We start from the raw sequence: 20162 nt of genomic DNA, 5'->3' as shown, positions 1-20162 counted from the left end.
CTGCCTCCCACATGTGCCACTCCACGCTGCCTCCCACATGTGCCACTCCACGCTGCCTCCCACATGTGCCACTCCACGCTGCCTCCCACATGTGCCACTCCACGCTGCCTCCCACATGTGCCACTCCACGCTGCCTCCCACATGTGCCACTCCACGCTGCCTCCCACATGTGCCACGCTGCCTCCCACATATTCCACTCCACGCTGCCTCTCACATATTCCACTCCACTCTACCCCCACATATGCCACTGTGCCTGATACGCCTTATACCCCCTGATACACCACTCCATCCTCCCCAGACATGCCACACTGCCTCCCAGACATGCCACGCTGCCCTCCCCACATATGCCTTATATATCGTATATGCCTTATACCCCCAGATATGTCACTCCATCCTCCCCAGATATGCCTTATACCCCCAGATATCTCATAGTCCCCTCAGAGTCACAGACCTGTTCGCATCACACTGACACCATACTTTTATAAATAAGTACTGGGTTAATCTTCACTGCCCCCAGGATTTAGATTCCCCTTAGAGATAAAGGGGGGGCAGACTAACTGCACCTTAAGTTAACTTTATTAAATTAACCCTCAGTCCTCATCATTAAATTAACACTAAACACCCCATTAACCATAACTACCCCTAAATTAACTCTAAATACCCCATCAAACACAACTACCCTAAATTAACCCTAAACACCCCATTAACCACAGCATCCCCTAAATTAACCCTAAAGACCCCCATCAACCACAACAGCCCCTAAATTAACCCTAAACACCCCATTAACCACAACTGCCTCAAATTAACCCCAAACACCCCATTAACCACAGCTGCTCCTATATTAACCCTAAACACCCCATTAACCATAACTGCCCCTAAATTAACCCTAAACACCCCATTAACCATAGCTGCCCCTAAATTAACCCTAAACACCCCATTAACCATAACTGCCCCTAAATTAAACCCCACCTCCCCTAACTTTCAGCAGCCCAAATATTAATTTTATACTTACAGTTAGATGAGTGTCACAGCCATGTGGTTCTGGCCTTCTGGGAGAAGGAAGGGGCGGGGCCAGTTGTCACAGTGATTACAGGGAGGGACTGGTAAGTAGGAGCTGCTGCTGTGAGTCACTGAAACGGTTTATATAATGAGGGGTATTTTTCAGAGCGTTTGCTCTGAAAAAACCCTCATTTTATAATCGATAAAAATCGATTCAACTAATCGATAATGAAATTCGTTGGCAACGATTTTCATTATCGATTAGATGTTGCAGCCCTAGTTGTAGTGCTACCCTACCCAGCTATACGTATGTGCACTAGCATACCTAGTTTAGCTAAATTTGATGGGACAGGAAAAAAGCAGGACTGTCTCTGATAAAGTTGGGTCTGTTGGCAGGTATGTGGATGGAAAAATGTTATAGGGTGAAGTGTGAGTTATAGCGTTAATGCTAGTGAGTGTAGAAAAAATGAAGCCAGGGCAAATAACAGGAGGAAAGGTCCTTGTGATTTGTGAATTGTATGTGTGTGTGTTGTGTTATGTCACTGTGTTATATGTGTTATGTTTGGTAGGTTGTGTATCAGAAATGGAAATGGAAAAGGCGAATGAGTGGGCAATTGGCGACCCACTCACCTGTTTCACCCCAGGGCAAAGCATCCAAACACTGTCAGTCCTAGACGTTTGGCAGCGGACTTCCAGAGCTCAGACACAAGGCACTAGCGTAAGCTGGCTACTCCGGCGGAGGTAGCAGGCGTTGCCACACCGCAAACAGACACAGCCAGGGGGGAGAAACTACCCTTACCATTAGGGACATTTTGGGCATGACACTAGCCAGGAAGCGAACTGGCAGAGAAGAGACGCTGGCACCACCACCACTAGCAGCATTGGGAAAGGCGAATGAGTGGGCAATTGGCGACCCGCTCACCTTTTTCACCCCAGGGCAAAGCATCCAAACACTGTCAGTCCTAGACGTTTGGCAGCGGACTTCCAGAGCTCAGACACTAGGCCCTAGCGTAAGCTGGCTACTCCGGCGGAGGTAGCAGGCGTTGCCACACCGCAAACACGTGCAACCAGGGGGAGAAACTACCTTGAACATTAGAGAAATAAAATTATTTAACCCAACTTGGGCAGATTGAATTTAAGAAAGGCAATCTGCTCCATCAGATGAGGTACCATGCGTGAGCGCTGTGGATGCAGTATGTTTCCAGTCATAGAAAACACGCGCTCACTTTGAACAGTGGTTGGCGGACATGATAGAAGCTACTGCGCAACCCATGAGAGTGCAGGCCACACACTCTTTTCATCCCAGTAGCTAAGAGGATCAACATTAGGTGCAGAAGGAACTTCACAGAGGTAAAGTTTGACCATTTCAGCAGCACTACTCTCCTTTCTGCTGCTAGCTCTGTCAGATGGTCCAACTATACTCCCTCTTCCCAAAACGCAGCTGCTCCACTCAGCTGTGTTGTTGTGATGCTTGTGGCACTGCTGCTGATGCTGCTGCTAGGAGTAGCAGACCACATCATCTCTTCCTCCTCCTGCACCTCTCCCTCCTCGGACAGCATTCCCATTTTACGCTGCCAGTCACGCACCTTGTTAACCAATTGCTCCCGGTAGCTACTGAGAACATTGAATTTCATTGCTAGCTTTCCCTTAATTCTTGGATCGCAAAGGCACGCTAGCGTCATTTCGGGACTCTCTTCCATGCGTTTGCGAAGGTGTACTTTTAGCAGATCCTTCAGCTTGCTAACTATGGCTGCTATGTCAGGATGTAGAGTGCCACCTTGAACAGCCTTACGGTTTTCAAGGGACACATCTATCTTGCTGCCTAGATGGGAGAACACTGGGATTACCTGGGCCAGACTGGCAGTGTTTGAGCTTAAATTTTCAGTGGCATCCCTGAATGGTTTAAGGACTGCCACTAGCTGGGCGATCACTGTCCAATCCTCCCTATTCAATGGAGATGTAATCCCAATATTATGCTCTGAGGCAAGATTATGGATTGCCCTCTGCTGCTCCAAAATCCTCTCCAGCATCTCTAAAGTGGAGTTCCACCGCGTACTGACATCCTGTCTTAGGCAGTGTATGGGAAGACCTGACCTCTTGCTCTTCCCTCAAAAGTTGGCTAGCCTTAACACTATGGTGAAAGTGCCCAGCGATCTTTCTGCAGCGGGACAGAACTACTGCTGCTACATTAGTTCCTTCTGACATTGCTGCCTTCACTACAAGATGGATGATGTGGGCTGCACAGCGCACACCAACAATATGACCATCTCGCAGCGCTTTCCCCATATTGGCACCTCCATCAGTTACCACAAAACCAACTTCAACATTGGTGCCCGCCTCTGCTCCCACCCAAAGGCTAAACATTTTCCTCATCGCATGCAGAATATTTTGGGAAGTGTGCTTTTCATCCATCACTTTTGCATGGAAAAGGAATGATCGGTAGCCTGCTGCAGCAGGTTCCTTAGACACACCGGGCTGCCACCAGTGTGCTGTCAAAGAAAGAAAGGCATGCTGCCCACTAGGTGCACTCCACAAATCTGTTGTGAAATGAACAGACTGACCAGCAGCCTTGGAAAGCTCCTCTTTCACTGCTGCAACACAGGACCGATACAATGAGGGGACAATGTTCCTACTGAAAGTGGAACGTGACAGAACTGTATATTGTGGAGCCACAGCCGCCATCAATTGTTTGAAAGGCTCCCCTTCAATCATGGAGAAGGATGCCCCTCCAACAGCAATGAACTGACCAATAAGTCGCGTTACTTTATTGGCCTGCTGTTTGGGCATTGTTCTCTTGGAGTGGAATGCCCCAAATTGTTCCTTGGTCTCTGGCTGCCAGCACTAGCTGCTGCTGCTATTGGCTCAGAAGCAGCTGTTGGGGTTTTTCCACTCTCTCTGGAGATGGTACTAGTTGTTGTTGTAGTACCGCGGCCACCAGCTATGCTGCTTGCACTACGTTTTACTTCTGCATCTTTCCCCAATAGCACAGCGTTGTGTTGAGTGCTGAGGTGATGCTTCATGCTAGCACTGGTAAAATGGCCAGACACTTTCCCTCTGCTTATTAGCTTCCCACAATGTTTGCACTTTCCATAGCGCCCTTCAACATTTTCAAAGTGCTCCCAAAATGGGGCGTGCATAGCCTTGGAGTGTGCCTTGGGTGCTGCTTCTGCTGCTCGGGGTGGATGAACATCGGCAGAACTAGTGGTGGTGGCACTGGTGGTACTACCAGTACTGGCCATAGTGGGACTGCTAATTGTTTTAACGCTACCAGATTTGGTAGGTTTTGCTGCTGGTGGTGGTGATGATCGTAGCGGAGAAGGTGGAGGCTCAGGGGAAAATTGTGCACTAGTCATTTGTACACTGCTCCCTGGGGAATCTGATTCCTGACCACTCATCTCCTCTACTTCCTCTGGCTCATAGTCTAGTTCTTCATTAGCCAGATCGAATGGAATTCCTGCTAGGCTGGAGCTAAGACTTATATCGTGACTAGCAGTAGTGCGAGCAGGAAGTACAGACTCTGCACTTGGCCTCTCAGTCTCGGGCTCCTCTGCTACCTCGCTAGGTGGAGTTCCACTATGTGTAGCTCTCTCTCTAACTGTCTTTACAAAAATATTGTAAGGACTTGGTGGCTTGCTAAAGGTACTAGGAGGACATGGCGTGGCGGTACCAGTGGGAACAGTAGGCGCAGCACTAGTGGTGGTAGAGGCGGTAGTGGTGGTTTTCCCTACAAAGGAATGAGATCGCTTTGGTTTGGGAAAACCCCTCTGAGTCTTGCTGCTAATTTGGCTCTGCTTGGTACCTTGCATGCTGCTTGTGGATGGGGGAAAAGGCACTTCTTTTTACTCACTGGGCTAGTAGAAGTACTAGTTGTGCTACCCTTTAACTTTGAACGTGCTTCTGGTGCTTTGGGCTTTCCGTAAAAAAACATAGAGCTTGTGGGCCTAGCAGCCCTACTACTGTCTGCTTTTGGTGCCTTTCCTTTACTTGATGATCCTTCAAGCAATGCTTCCCCAAATGATAAGCGAGAGCTTGGCCGACTAGACTGACGCAAAGGCTGCATCTTAGAACTGGTGGTGGTGGTGGAGGATCAATTTCAAATTTTGTGTTGTGTGTGTAGTGTAGTGTTTAAAAAAAAACTATAAAAAAAAAGGGAAAAAAAATTAAAGACAAAAAAATTAGAGGAAGTTCTCTTAAGTGCTACTGCTGAAAAAGTAAAACTATGCACAACTGCACTGTACTGTTGTGTGCAATCTGCCAAAGTGCTCAAGTTATTTAAATTATTAACTCAAGATTAACTATTTATATTAACTAGCAGTATTTTATTTTTAATTTGAATTTACACGGGCCTAAGAGCCTAGCCTACTACTATGCTAAGCCTAAAGCTATATTCCTTAGTATTCTAAGTCTAACTCTAGGCAGAGGCTCTCAAGCCCACTAAGCTAAAGTGAGGTTAAATCAGATTCAGTATATGATTTATTAATTAATATTAAGTTATATAATAATAGATTAGAATTATTTATATTATGGATTATAGATAGAATATAGATTATGAATTAGAATTACTTATATTATAGATTATGAATTAGAATTTATTATATTATGTTATTGTTGTGGTCGTGGCCTGTTTTATGCAAAATTATGCTAATATTTAAATACACAATTTAGACAAAACACATCTAACAATACAACAATAAATTTGATTCAGGAATACAGTTAAATTATGTAAAGACGAATACCAACAGATGTTATGATGTATAATGATATACTTTATTAATACCTCTAGCGGTAAAAACAATATATCGAAAAAGGTTACCATAACAAAGTTACAGACAGTCAACAATTATATCCTAATAACATTGTAATAACATATGTACTTAACTTCAGAGAGTATCAGCATATCAAATGACTCCTTTGGTGTTCAGTTTCCAAAATGGCTCTAGATACCAGGATCATATAGAAGACTTTAAAGGATTCTTTCAGTAGTTGTTTTCTAATTCTTAGTTACAATACTAGGCACGTAACTAGTCCTAGCTTCTTGGCACTTAACTAGCCCAAGATGGAAGAGCAGCTTTCTATTTCATACTTTTGTCTGGCAAACTTTTACAGCTCCCTTAGCTTCTGCCATGCTGCTTCCTTCCTGTCCTTCCAGTCTCCTCTGCTCCTCCCCCTTCTTCCTGGAGTTCCTGATATCCCATTGTTCCTGGCATAGCCCACATGGCTTTTCATGTAGGTAGCCATTATCTATGGTCTTAGATAAACAATAGATGTACACATCACTCACTCTCTAGTGCTACCTGGTGGTAGAGGTAAGGCACTTCTTAAACAATAGAACTAATTGGTATTGTAATGTATGCCACAGTTAGAGGAGTGGTTTATCCAAAGGGAGATACAGATATTGCGTCTGTGACGCGAATCACTAATAATGGACGATGCAATCCATGTCCATAACATTCCACCTCTTGATTCACATCATATAGCAATAATACAGAAATGTATCTCTCCAGAAAAGAATCCCCCCACCATGGCACTCATTTCACAGATATCTTGTACATACAAACATATATAAAAAAAAAAACATAACAGTTATAATAACCCTAAATGTTATTCACAAAAGATTGTCCAACTGAATCTTTCCCTCGTGACACTCCTCTTGATCTTGATCGAGTCAAGACAGCAATTCCAATAAAATCCCTGGAAGTGGAACTCCATGCTCCCTGAAGTGTCTTATCCTCAATAGAAAGCCAGGATCTCTTAAAAAAGACACCAATCTGCTAGAGAGAAAATAAGACACGGTGAAGCATCACACTTATCATTCCACTACAAATCATGCACAACAGTACATTTGCTGCCTTCCTGACTAAAGCCTAGTAACCTCCATTAATATCTTCCTATAATAGCATTATCCCTCGGTCATCCTTATACTACCAGGGCTGATTTGGATATCCAAATGGATTTCTAATCCAATTCAGTTCCCGGGGTTCTGAAAACAATACAACCCTCTTCCACAAAGCAAATATCAATGTTTCATTTCTTTACATCAACCCCTCATGTTTCATACTCTGACATCCTCTTCAACCCAAATTCCCACACTATAATATTTTGTAGTCAGTACTTTACTAAAGAATTATGGTTGCAAACCCTTTCCCACTCTCTATCACTACTGGGGACAGTACTCGAATGAGCTCTCCTAAAAACTCTTTGCACCACTCTACCATCCTAGTAGCTTTAGGTGGTAGGCAAGGGACCACTATATGGTTAGTGGTAATTGGATAATACAAAAGTCCATATATGCAAACTTTCATCTCTTTTGGTTCTTCCTTGAATTCTTTTAACAGTCTCTTCTTGCTGGATCCACAACAAGCCACAACTCTTCTGGCAATTCAATCCACCTCTAGGTCTTCAGTCTCCACAGCTGAACTGCCTAATCTGCCCATCTTTTTTTCTTTAGGGCTACTTTGTGTGGCCACCCTCTTCATGAGGAATCAACTACTCATTCTCTTTCTCTGAGTAAATTCACATGTTCTGTGAGCCATTTTTTAACAGGTTTGCAGCTGCAGGAGTACGGAATTACAATGTACTCTGTGACTGGCAACCTTGCTCGATGTTTCTTCTTTGTATCTTTATAATCTGCCACTGTTAATTGTTCTTGCATTATGCTCAAATATACTCAGTCCACTGTGTCTTGATGCACTACCTGTATGTATACAATTTCTTCTTCCAGGCAGAGCCAACTTGTTTGTTCACCACTGGTGCAATGAGAATTAAAGAGAGCATTCGCTTATTCAATCCCAGCCTGCCACGTGTCTGCCTGTTTACATATACATTCATCTGCATTGACTTACTCTGAAACGCAGCACTCACTAATGGTGCTGCTGCATCCACATCCAGATTGTCAGCAGTCAACCCAGAGTCATCCGACTTTTAAAACAGGCAAGACAAACGTGTTAATAGAGCTGTCAGCTGGTCGAATATCTACCTCTTTTCTGGCCTCCAGGCTGTCGGTTCTGCACATGGCAAACCGCCATGGCTGAGGAAGAAACATTTACAGGTTTTACATGTTCCCTTAAGTGGTTTTTACTAGGGACGCACGAAAACAAACACCCCTCACTAATAGTTTCCGTACTGTCCCGTTTCATATGATTAACCCCTGACTTCTGACTTGCAAATTTGGAAAGAGTTAAAACACCTGCAGGCACTTCAATTGTCAAAGGGCTGTCCTGCAACACCTCTTTAGTTTCTGCCCCCCTTATCCATACCCCATTCTGTTTCCTTGCCTTATCCCTCCCCCCAGCAACCTGTTGGCACCGATCTCTAGTTGATACTGTTGCCACATTTACCACTGGGAGCACACCATCTTGTAATAATGGTGAGGTCATGGCCCTGTTAATCGTCCTGCCATCTTTATCATTAGGTAGGGGTGGCTCTTCTAAATATACATTGGTATGTATGTTTAAATGTGGAGAAGTCTTTGTCAGTGACCCACTAATACTACGAGGGTTGTAAGCAACTTTGTGTACCTGCCTAAGCCTTCTCACTACCGATTTCCACTTTTTAAACATCTCTGCAGTAGAAATACCATTTATCTCTTCTCTGGGTACACCATTCTGTAACAAGTCATGCCACATTTGCCTTCTAGTCATCCTACTCAGATTCCCATCCGACTTTTGTACTGAAAATTGCACTCTAGCCTTTTCTGATTTATAAACCCTCTTAGTGTCCTTGGTTTCCATGTTTAACTCTTCTATCTCAGCCAATAGGGTGGTTACATGGTGTATTTTTCTATTGTTTCCCATTCCATAGAGCAGAGATAGCAGGGGAACTTTTAGATATGGCAGTGCAGTCTTTAGAAGCTTTGACCGCATGCTAGCTGTAAAATCCTCCATATCAGGGCCTTCCCAATTACCCTTGTTCAATCCTGCAACACAACCCATAATCCTTACATGATTTATGGCATCTTTAATTGTTACCCATGGGGTCGATGGCTCAATATCTGAGTGTGATGGATAAACTTGTAATAAAGCATGGCGAACCATGTCTACCAATGAAAAGTTCCCCCTAATCTCTCTCACCCTCCGTAATGCCTGCATGAGCTGCAGATTCAGTGTCAGCTGCCCCATACTTATGGCTTCCCTTGCACTCAACAGCACACTGTCAGCTCCTCCATCCCACATGCGTAGTAACCACTCGCCCACATTTTCACCCACTTGCTGTTTGTGTCTTAGCCAGCTCAATGAGCTCCATATGTGTGTAACTCTTTACCACTTCCTTCATCTCATCACGTGCACCATTTCTCCAACCATGCTCCCTATCTTGGTCGCAGTGTATTCTCCTTTTCTGCTGTTGTATAATGATAGGACAGGCCTGTCGCCGGTCCAGTTCATTATCATCTTCAGAAAAGGACACATACGCATCATCGGATGACCGGAGAGTCTCTGCAGGATCCCATGTGGGATCTGCCACCATTGCGCGCACCTTACTTACAGGCTCTAGTTTTCTACATCTCTGCAACCTCCTGTGCTTGATCTTTCTTACCATTAAGTTAGTACATTTCTCTTCTAGAGCAGCCAAATGGCACGCATTACTACGCATACATTCTTTGGTCATAACTAAAGAATCTTTGACTTCCTGCAACTCTGTCTTCAATGCTTCATTTCTCTGCACCTCACGGCTAAAGGCCTGCACAACTATCCAGCCTGTGGTGGCAGCGGCTTTCCGCTCTTTCTTGGAGTAAACTCCTAGGTCTAAACGTAATGCCTGCACACCAAGTTCAGTACCAGCATCAGGATAGACTGGAGCTGCATATTTTATGAGTTCCTCAGCAATGGCTTTCCAAATACCAAATTCTGCCCATACAGGAATTGTTCCATATTTGGATCGTTCTTGCCCTGCTACAGCTGCTTTCTGTTTGAGTGTTCTGAACATCTTTACACACTATTACAAGCGAGTTCTATGCACTAGACTCTCTACTGTAATATAGGGGTTATGCACTAGAGTTTAAACACACAAACACATGGCTTTAGAGCACTAGAGCGTAAACATACAAATCTGTAACTTTATGCGATAAATGCACAGTAAATACACGGTATTCTCATTAATAATCTTTACTGTATCCTGCCGACTACGCCAATTGTTGTGGTCGTGGCCTGTTTTATGCAAAATTATGCTAATATTTAAATACACAATTTAGACAAAACACATCTAACAATACAACAATAAATTTGATTCAGGAATACAGTTAAATTATGTAAAGACGAATACCAACAGATGTTATGATGTATAATGATATACTTTATTAATACCTCTAGCGGTAAAAACAATATATCGAAAAAGGTTACCATAACAAAGTTACAGACAGTCAACAATTATATTCTAATAACATTGTAATAACATATGTACTTAACTTCAGAGAGTATCAGCATATCAAATGACTCCTTTGGTGTTCAGTTTCCAAAATGGCTCTAGATACCAGGATCATATAGAAGACTTTAAAGGATTCTTTCAGTAGTTGTTTTCTAATTCTTAGTTACAATACTAGGCACGTAACTAGTCCTAGCTTCTTGGCACTTAACTAGCCCAAGATGGAAGAGCAGCTTCCTATTCCATACTTTTCTCTGGCAAACTTTCACAGCTCCCTTAGCTTCTGCCATGCTGCTTCCTTCCTGTCCTTCCAGTCTCCTCTGCTCCTCCCCCTTCTTCCTGGAGTTCCTGATATCCCATTGTTCCTGGCATAGCCCACATGGCTTTTCATGTAGGTAGCCATTATCTATGGTCTTAGATAAACAATAGATGTACACATCACTCACTCTCTAGTGCTACCTGGTGGTAGAGGTAAGGCACTTCTTAAACAATAGAACTAATTGGTATTGTAATGTATGCCACAGTTAGAGGAGTGGTTTATCCAAAGGGAGATACAGATATTGCGTCTGTGACGTGAATCACTAATAATGGACGATGCAATCCATGTCCACAACAGTTATATAATAAATATTAGAAGAATAATTTATATTATGGATTATAGATAGAAGAATATAGATTATGAATTAGAATTTAGAATTACTTATAAATTCTAATTCATAATCTATAATATATTATATTATTGTCACGTACAAGTAATAGGAGACACCGTGGTCAGGTAGGACTCCAGGACAGAACAGTTCATATAAGCCGAGGTCAGGATTCCGGAGAGCAGGATAGTCGTATAACGTAGCCGAGGTCAGGATTCCGGAGAGCAGGATAGTCATATAACGTAGCCGAGGTCAGGATTCAGGAAAACAACGAAGTCAGACGAGCCAGGATCAAACACGGTTAACAGTAATCAAAACGCTATCTGGGATCTAGCACTTGGCATAGACAACCATCAGAAGGCAAGGCAACATAGAACTGAGCAGGTTTAAATAGTGAACCGCAGGGGAAGTACGAATCTCCAGCCAAAACGTCATGACGTCACTTCCGGTGTCTGGGACTCGTGGCCATCATGAGTGTGGCGTAACCTCCCTTCATATAGCCCTGCAGGACGCCGTGTACCTGGAGGTCTGCCTCTCCTGCGCGGCACTTCCGAGGACGGCAGCGGCTGTGCGGTGGAGGGAGGTCTCCCTCTTCCTCGTGGCGGCTGCTGTGGAGATGGTCGTGCGTTGGAGGGGAGTCTCCCTCTCCTTTGCGGCGGCTGTTGCGACAACGTGGGAACAGAGGACGGGTAAGTAACAGTTATATAATATATTATATATTAAGATTAAAGATTAGAATTATTTTAGTACTACAGCTAGTACCTTGAAGCTTTGCTTAGTACAGTTGTCGTCACACAGTCAATCTTTCTTGAAAAGAAATTAGAAAATAAAATGTCACAGCAAAACAGCTTCACTGCTTGCTGAACAAAAACACACAGCACTTATGTGGCTGCACTCACTAGCCCAACAAGTTCACTTCACTTCACTGATGGACTGAGGTGACCAAAACAAATGAAATAAAATTAAATATTATTAATTAAGAAAAATTGACTTGGTCTCTTGCTGTTGCTAGAACAAAGCACAAACTAAAGAGCTGCAGCACCAGTACTAATAAGATTAGCTGAACTATAAGCTAGTAGTAATTAATTGTTAATTTTATTTATAGCCAATTAACTATTAAGCTAGCTAAAATGAATTATATAATATTACTGATTTTAGATTAGACACTAGTAGATGTCTTGAATGTCTACAGTACACTCTACACTAGTATACTAACTAACTATAGTATATATATAACTGACAAATATATATATAATTTTATAATGTATTCAATTATTATATATTCTATTAAATTATTATTTATAAATTCTATTATTTAATTTATCTAAGTGAAGACAGGACAGGCAGTAGGCAGTGCCAGCCCAGGGCAAGGGCACCCCAGTGAGGCACTGGGTGTACTGTCAACTCAACAGCACTACACAGTGGATGACAGACGAAAGCACTGAAAAAAAATTAAATAAAAAAATGACTAAATTAATAAAATTATTAATTCAGTAGAACTGAACACAGTACACTGTGAGAAATGGCAGGCTGAGGCTTACCAGTCTCACACAGAACAGAAGCAGAACTATCTCTCTCTGTAATGCTCGGATGCAGCACAGCAGTGTTGCCAAAGCAGTCACAGTGAAAAATGAATGGATCTCTCAGGCAAGCTCTGGTCTTATAAAGGCGGTTTCAGAATTCAAAAAACAGCAGCACAGGCATTGGATGAGAACCTTAGCGTGACGTCACACGAGCGAGCTGATTGGACAGACGAGGATCGGCTCACTCCTGTTTGAAATTTTGGCGGTTGCGCAGCAAAAACGATTCTTCGTGGTTGTGAGTCTTCGTCTTCGCCTACGTTTTGCCGGCACTGTATTCTGTTCTACGTTCATTTGGAACGAACAAAAAAACGGCCTCTTCGTGCTAGTTTTCATGTTCGCCCGAAGACGAATGCGCAAGTCTAATAATAACCTGGAAATGAATCAGGGCTTTAATGCTAGAGCATTAAGTCTCAGCATATTACTAGTTAATTAAATGCATTAAATAAAAATATATATTTATAAAAAATACTAAACAGAGGCCCTAAGTTACCCGCTTGTTACAGGGAATCATTCTATACCCTTTAGGCCCAAAACAGCAATAGTATCAATAGACTCAAAATCTAAAACACTGCCCTTACCAGGGCCGGCCCAAGGCAAAATGCCGCCCCCCCTTATCTACCCTCCACCCCCCCCCCTTGTACTTACATTTTAGCAGTCCTGCGGCGAGTCTCCCTGTTAAGTCTGGGTGCCGGCTTGTAATGTTGAGCGCCGGAAATCTTCCGGCACTCAGCATTACAAGCCGGCACCGAGACCGAACAGGGAGACTCTCCGTAGAGGAGAGAGAGAGGGGCGCCGAGCGTGTACTGACAGCTTGGTAAGCTGGTCGGCGCCTCTTTCTCTCTCTTTAGCTTTAAAAAAAAAAAAAAAAAAGGGGGCTTGGGGCGGCAAAGTGCCGCCCCTTCAAAAGTGCCGCCTGGAGCGGTTGCCCCACTCGGCTCCATTGTCGGGCCGGCCCTGGCCGTTACACACACACACACCTGCCCATACACACACGCTTTCCCATACACACACACATGCTTTCCTGTTTGGAGTATTGCACTGTTTAACAAAATGTTTGTATAGGTTACTAGAGCTATATGTGTGCCTCTCTAATACTTATTTTTTGATATATACACATACACACACACACACACACACACACACACACTGCTTTCACACGCCTGCCTATACATAAGTATGCACTGCTATTCTGCTGTTTACCCTCTGTTCATCTTTTTCATTTCTCTCTCTACCCCCTCTCCATATGCTTAGTTTCTCTCGCTATACCAGTTTCCTTATCATATTCATGCAATTGTCTAAAATGTCTTTGTATGATGTAGCATTACAATTGCCCTTCACTGGAGCGAAGGGGTGCATTATCCCTCCTCCACTAAACATTATAGTAGGCACTATGCATTCTGGTAGGTAGCGTTCATCCATCAGACATCCAGAGAACTCGAGTGTAGTGGAGTTGTGCTTTACACCACTTTAGCTGAGGATTTGCATTGTACATAGTGATCTTTAGCTTGTGTGCAGCTGCTTGGCCATGGAAACCCATGACATGAAGGTCTTTTGCTTCCAGCGGCAGTTCGGAACTCTATCTTTAGCACTCTGCAGCCCCGCTCCGCACGTGCCCATGGTCTATTGCTTTGTAGCTGAGCCATTCTTATTCCTAGATGTTTACACTTCACAATAATTGCACTTAGTGGATTGAGGCAGATCAAGCAGGGCAGAAATTTCACAAACTTAAACTATTGCAATTTAAATTGTGTATTTTTAATTTGCGTTCTAGCCTGCTCATTATCAGTTGTGCTCTGAATTCAAATCAAGAAATATAATGGTCAATCCTTCCATTGATGTTTATTACTCATGTGTAATATATTTATTACATTTTTTTTTTACAGTTTTGGTAAGCAGTCTGGTGGCAAAAGAGGATGTGAATGTATTGTGCTGGAGCCTTCTGAAATGATTGTGGTAAGGACCAATTATATCTTGAGAGAGAGAGGTCATTTCAGCCCTTTGAGTTTCACCCCACTGGCATTGGCACTCCAACTTGAAATTTAGCAATGCCAGGCCCCAGTGCATGTGCATTTGGAACAGATTGTAAGCTCTCAAAAAGCATTTTTCTTGGCATCATAACTGCCATGCTGTTTTTTTTTGTTTAATGCAGTAGAGGTAAGCTACAGCTCGGATAAAGATCTGCAGTTATACTAGTTCATACAACATACAAATGTGGGGAAGCTTTTCAAGTGCTTACATCTGGCTGTTTTCTGTCTGGCTAGATGAGAGGGCTGCTGCATCAGTCTCATCAGGGGAACAAAATTAGTTTTTAAAAGCCATATGTAAAAACTAGAAAAGTTATTTTGTACTGCTCTTGTGGGAAACAAAAGCCTCAGGCTTCCACATTTTTAGCCTGTGTGCAGCATTGCAGTATTGTCAGTACGGTGCTTAGCGATGTGTCTTAAGTAAGCTTTTGTATCGAAGCAGAAGAGCAGGAAAACATACATAAAGATTTGCATTAACTATGCATTATACATGATCAGCCAAACTGTTATTGCAGCAGAAGCTCACTAGGGTTGGCTGTTCATAATTTATAGCGAAGTGAAGGAGCTATAAAAAAAACCTTTCTGCAAACCTTCCTATTAACTCTCCCTTTAGTGAATAAAACCACCCTATTAAAGCTGAAGTTTTAGCAGTTTGTTGGTCTGGAGCATTCAGGTGTGTGTTAACACTATGCGAAAGAGGACGTCAGCAATGATCTTAGAGAAGCAATTCTTGCTGCCCATCAATCTGAGAAGGGTTATAAGGGTATTTCCAAATAATTTAAATTCCATCATTCCACAGTAAGAGAGATTATTTATAAGTGGAAAACATTCAAGACCATTGTAAGAAGTTGACGTCCCATCAAATTCACCCCAAGGTCAGACAGTTACATCTCAGCCTCTACAGGCCTCAGTAAAAATATTAAATGTTAAAGTTCATGAATGGAGGGTTGGGTTGCCAGAAGAAAGCCCCATTCTCCCTAAAAAGAACATGACACCACGGCTCAGGTTTGCAAAGTTGCATCTGAGCAAACCACAAGACTTCTGGAGCAATGCCCTTTGGCCAGACGAGCTCAAAGTGAGATATTTGGCTATAATGCACAGCGCCATGTTTAGCGAAAACTAAACACAGCATATCAGGACAAATGCTTCATACCAGCTTTTTCAACCACGGTGGCGCAAACATACAACAGAAATGCTGAAAAAAGAATCAAGGTGCAATGGTTCAGTCAAAGTCCAGATGTCAACCTGATTGAAATGCTGTGGCAGGTCCTTGAGAGCTGTGCATAAACAAATGCCTGCAAACCACAATGAACCAAAGCAATGTTGTAAAGAAGGGTGGACCAAAATTCTTCTACAACGTTTATAGAAAATGATTACTTATTGCTGCTAACTGTGGTTCTGCAAGCTATTGAATCATAAGGTGTACATAGTTTTTCATACATGGCTTCTCCATTTTGGCTTTTTTTTTTTTTTTTTTTAATAAATCAGGACACGGTGTAATATGTCATGCACGGTTGTTCATCTTAAGAAACGGCTAAAAAACATAGAATTCAAACAGGCTATACTATTTTCACACGACTGTATCTAAAAAAAAGAGCTGTCCCATTGAAATGTCAGTCTATAGAGCGGGCACTGTGCAGTAGCCTTGGAGCTCCAAATTCACCTTCATCCCTTTGTGGCCAGGGGTCTTACTCCCTTAAGTGACCAGAGCTTTTTGCTATTTTAGCGTATCTTTGTTCAACCACTATTCATGTTTTAACACAAATTTTATATTTATTTTTTTTGGACGAAAGATAGGGATTTCTCCTAATACCATTTTTGTATAGTCTGTCATTTTATTATGAATACTATAAAAAAGAGAGTGCTTGTGGGGTATTGCCTCTAATGCCTGTAGAAAGACCTATATGTGGGCAGGCGGGAGAGTAAGCATCTCTTGCAGCCCTGGAATCAAGAGCACCTTGCTTGTGTATGGGGGGAGCATGTCACAAGTAACAAAACATTTGCATGGGGTGGCATTCTAGACCTCTAAATTATTTAGGAAAGGTAGGTAAATTGAAAACAACATGGAAAAAGTGATTATTAGTCCTTAGTGGGTTAATAGGCAACAATTGCCTTATCTGAACTAATCTGGAAATTGTGTTAAGATTAAAACCTATTGATTGCTTCCTTTTATTGGACACTCCCAAAAACCAGTATTTTATCTCAGCCATTGCTTTTGAATCAGCGTGTGAACGGGGCATGTGGCATCACTGCAACACCAACATAAGGTGGATCTAGCTTGATACAAACCCTTTTAAAAACTGACCACTTGCATGGTATTAACACAGGTACAACTGCTTTATTGAGACAGTCTGTGTTTTGTCTAGACAAAATATGTCGGCAATTAAGTCTACCATGTTTGTACGTTTTCCTGCCTTTTGCACAATCCCATTTGCTACTATTTTTTTTGTCTTGAAATGACTATGTATAATCATTATAATGACATTGTATTTCAGGTGGAAAATATCAAGGAAAACAATGAGAACATCCCCCACAGAGAGACATCTCTCAGACAGTCCCGAAGGCATTTTAGAAAAATCAATCAACATGGAGAGCTCCAAATTATTACTGACAATGTGGATGCTACTAATTTTAGATTGGTGAGTTTGCTTTGAAATGGGAACATTGTTTTTAGAATAATGCAATCTGAAGGTTTTATTGTGATGATTCTGTGACATTGACAGTTACTACAATTTATGTATGGGAGACATATATAATCACTGGGGGTATTTACTAACATTTTAAATTTATTTTTATGTTTTGGTTAATTTTAAGCTAAGAATATTTACTAGATATATTGTTTCATGGTTGTAGTTATTTTCAGATAATTCACCTTTAAAGATGAGGGGAGGACAAGGAAGAGAAATTCAGGACGTTATTATATAATGAGCTTCTACACTAAATATCTCAAAACCAATTACATACAAATCGGCAAGCTATGTGTATTAACAACAAATACATTTATTTATGGCTCCCTTTGAAAACAATGGCTGCTTTGCTTTTGTTTGCCCTAGAGGACATAAATCTTTTTAGTACAATGCATGCAGCCAACAGGTAGACATTCGTATTGTCCTGGAATCAACAAATGCTTAACAGATGCTTTTGGAATGGGAGGGCTAACACCTTCTGGCCTGGAGGGCAGGTACAGCTAAGTGGTCCGGTGGCTACTTGTAACCCCCCCCCCATAACACGCTTGCAGACACATTTACACACCATAGTACACACACTAAAACATACTCGCCCCATCATACCCCGCTCAATCACACCTTGCTATCTCGGACATCAGACCTTGCTACCTTACACCCTTGCTGTGCCTGGCTGGAACTGGACTGGAACTCTTACTTATAGCTGCTCACGTACTGTGTGAACAGCTCCGCTTTTACCGCAGGATTGCGTAACTGCATTCCTGCCCCCAAAGTGGTCTGGTGAAAGTCAAACCTGCCCTGCTTAAATAATTTTAGACTGGCTCGGGGGGCAATAGCTTCCCTGTCTGTTGGTGATGTGCTTAGTATTTGGCCCTTTTAAGCCAGGCGTTTGTCACGTTCATTGAAAACAAATATTTTGTTTTGCTTTTGGTGCGTTCATTTTCGGACAGAGTTTTATTTATTTATTTATTTATTTTTCCCCTTTTTTTCCTTTTTAGTCCTTTCAGTTCAGAAGAAATTTGGAGGGCTTTTTTCCATTCGGAAATTAAACTAGTCATTCACTCTTACATTCTAGTGCTCTCACGGTCGCTCTCAGTGTTTACCCACCTTCTCCCCCGACTGATTCCCTGTCTCCTTTTCCACAGCGACCCTTCTTCTCTTGCCTCTTCTTCATTCTTCGTCTTCTCTTGTATCCGCTCTGTTATCCAGGTACTTCTGCAAAAGGATGGTGCCCCTGTGCTTGCCCTCTCCTCCAATTGGAGGAACAGAGGAGAGGCCGCCCCCGAAGTGCTTACCATGGCTCCGCCCCTTTTTAATTAGAAGTTCTCTAAGAAGCTTAGAGTGTGCACAAATGCTTCTTTCATTGAAATTTGTACTAATTTGAATGCACAGGTCTAAAATGTGGCATCTTTAAATAAGAGGAAATATGGTCCCATACCATTTCTTACTGGTTCCCAGGGACAAAGGGCAACCTCGCAGTCAAAGCCTGCTTTTCCTTTCATCTCTCTCTCTCTCTCTCTATATCTATATCTCTTACAATTGCTTTTAATAGTTCCCGGGAGGATCACTTTTATATATTGTATCATAACAGGGATCTTGTACTCTAAGCACCCTGTCATTCCCTTTTGAGAGAAAAAATTATTGCTTTTATGGAACATGCTGCGCATCTAAGCTAATTACCTCCTCGTCCTCAATGGCATAGTTGCTGGCAACTACAGTTATCTTTCTGGACCATCTGGAAAAACTGTTTTGTACATTATTTGTGCTGCGATATATACACATGCGATACTGCCACTGCAGAGACGCTGTGTAAAACCTAAAAATGCAGTAAAATATCAAATATGGTATTTCACAACAGATTACTTGAATTCAGTAAATATACCGTATTATTAACTCATTTTATTTGACATATTAAGTAAAACAGGTTTGAGTAAGGCAGACAGGCAGAGGCTGTTCTTTATTGTTGGATGTGGCTGATGCTAAATTTAGAAGTTGACATCACTCTGCCTGTGATACCAGCCTTTCATTCTACTCCTCCTCCTGTTATCCCTAAGGACAGATGATATTTTCAGATCGTTTATGAAAGGTTCCAACCCTGTTAGCAAGACTGTCTGCTTTGTTAAATATTGCCCTTTAAGGGAGATTCCTCGATGTATCTGTAAGTGAAGTGGAAACGGGCATTTCATGTATATGAGATCATTTACATGCACACGCCTTAAAACCTGTTACTATATTTTAATGCATTTACACATATATACAACAGTACCATTTTATTATTGTACATTTGACATGATTGCGGTCATAGTAGAACTATAACTTAATGCATGTACATTAATGAGAAAAATCATAAATACAGAGATCAATATGCATATTCTTGTGTTTTTGTTTTCTTTTAGGATAATGTGCGAGTGTGCTTCAAAGAGACTAATTGATTAAAAAAAAAATAATAAACATTTAAATTAGCATTCGTTGTGTTTACCAGAAACACGGTTGTAGAAAAGGCATAGGAAGTCGTCATTTTATGATGGCAACTCTTAAAAACAACTTTGGGATGTTGTCAAAAGAAGTAAAAACTGTTAAGTATTATGCCTTAATAAATGTGCCTCAATCATACCTCCGTTCTGTTTTCTACACCGATTAAAAAAGGACATTATTATTATTATTATTATTATGGGCTTCATCATATGGCTGGTACCCTGGTTTGGCAGTAGTCACGGTTACCTGCCCTCCCAGTACATCCCTTTACTTACTCCTTTATGACACCTGGAGAGTGCTCCGTCCCCTGGATAAATGTTCTGACCCCCAACCCGCTCTTTATCGGAATAGCTTACTTTTTGTGCTCGCCTCCTCTAAGTGCATGTGTTGGCA

General features: G+C 42.1%; 1 protein-coding gene across 2 annotated transcripts in view; it reads left to right on the top strand.

Moving 5' to 3' along the window:
* The window catches only part of LOC149297867 (rap guanine nucleotide exchange factor 6-like), an 87363-nt gene that overhangs the window by 23488 nt on the left and 43713 nt on the right, over window positions 1-20162 (top strand). For both annotated transcript variants that reach the window (XM_089488000.1, XM_089487999.1), the window contains exons 5-6: window positions 14470-14539; window positions 17106-17249. In XM_089488000.1, the coding sequence (XP_089344126.1) occupies window positions 14470-14539; window positions 17106-17249 (214 nt within the window). The remainder of the gene's footprint in view (window positions 1-14469; window positions 14540-17105; window positions 17250-20162) is intronic.

The sequence above is a fragment of the Sceloporus occidentalis genome, unplaced genomic scaffold, assembly GCF_023333645.1.
Source record: "Sceloporus occidentalis isolate IW3139 unplaced genomic scaffold, rSceOcc1.0.p SCAF_36, whole genome shotgun sequence".
NCBI classification, from domain to species: domain Eukaryota; kingdom Metazoa; phylum Chordata; class Lepidosauria; order Squamata; family Phrynosomatidae; genus Sceloporus; species Sceloporus occidentalis.
Note: the sequence above shows the minus strand (reverse complement) of the source record. Positions and strands in the feature narration are given on the sequence as shown.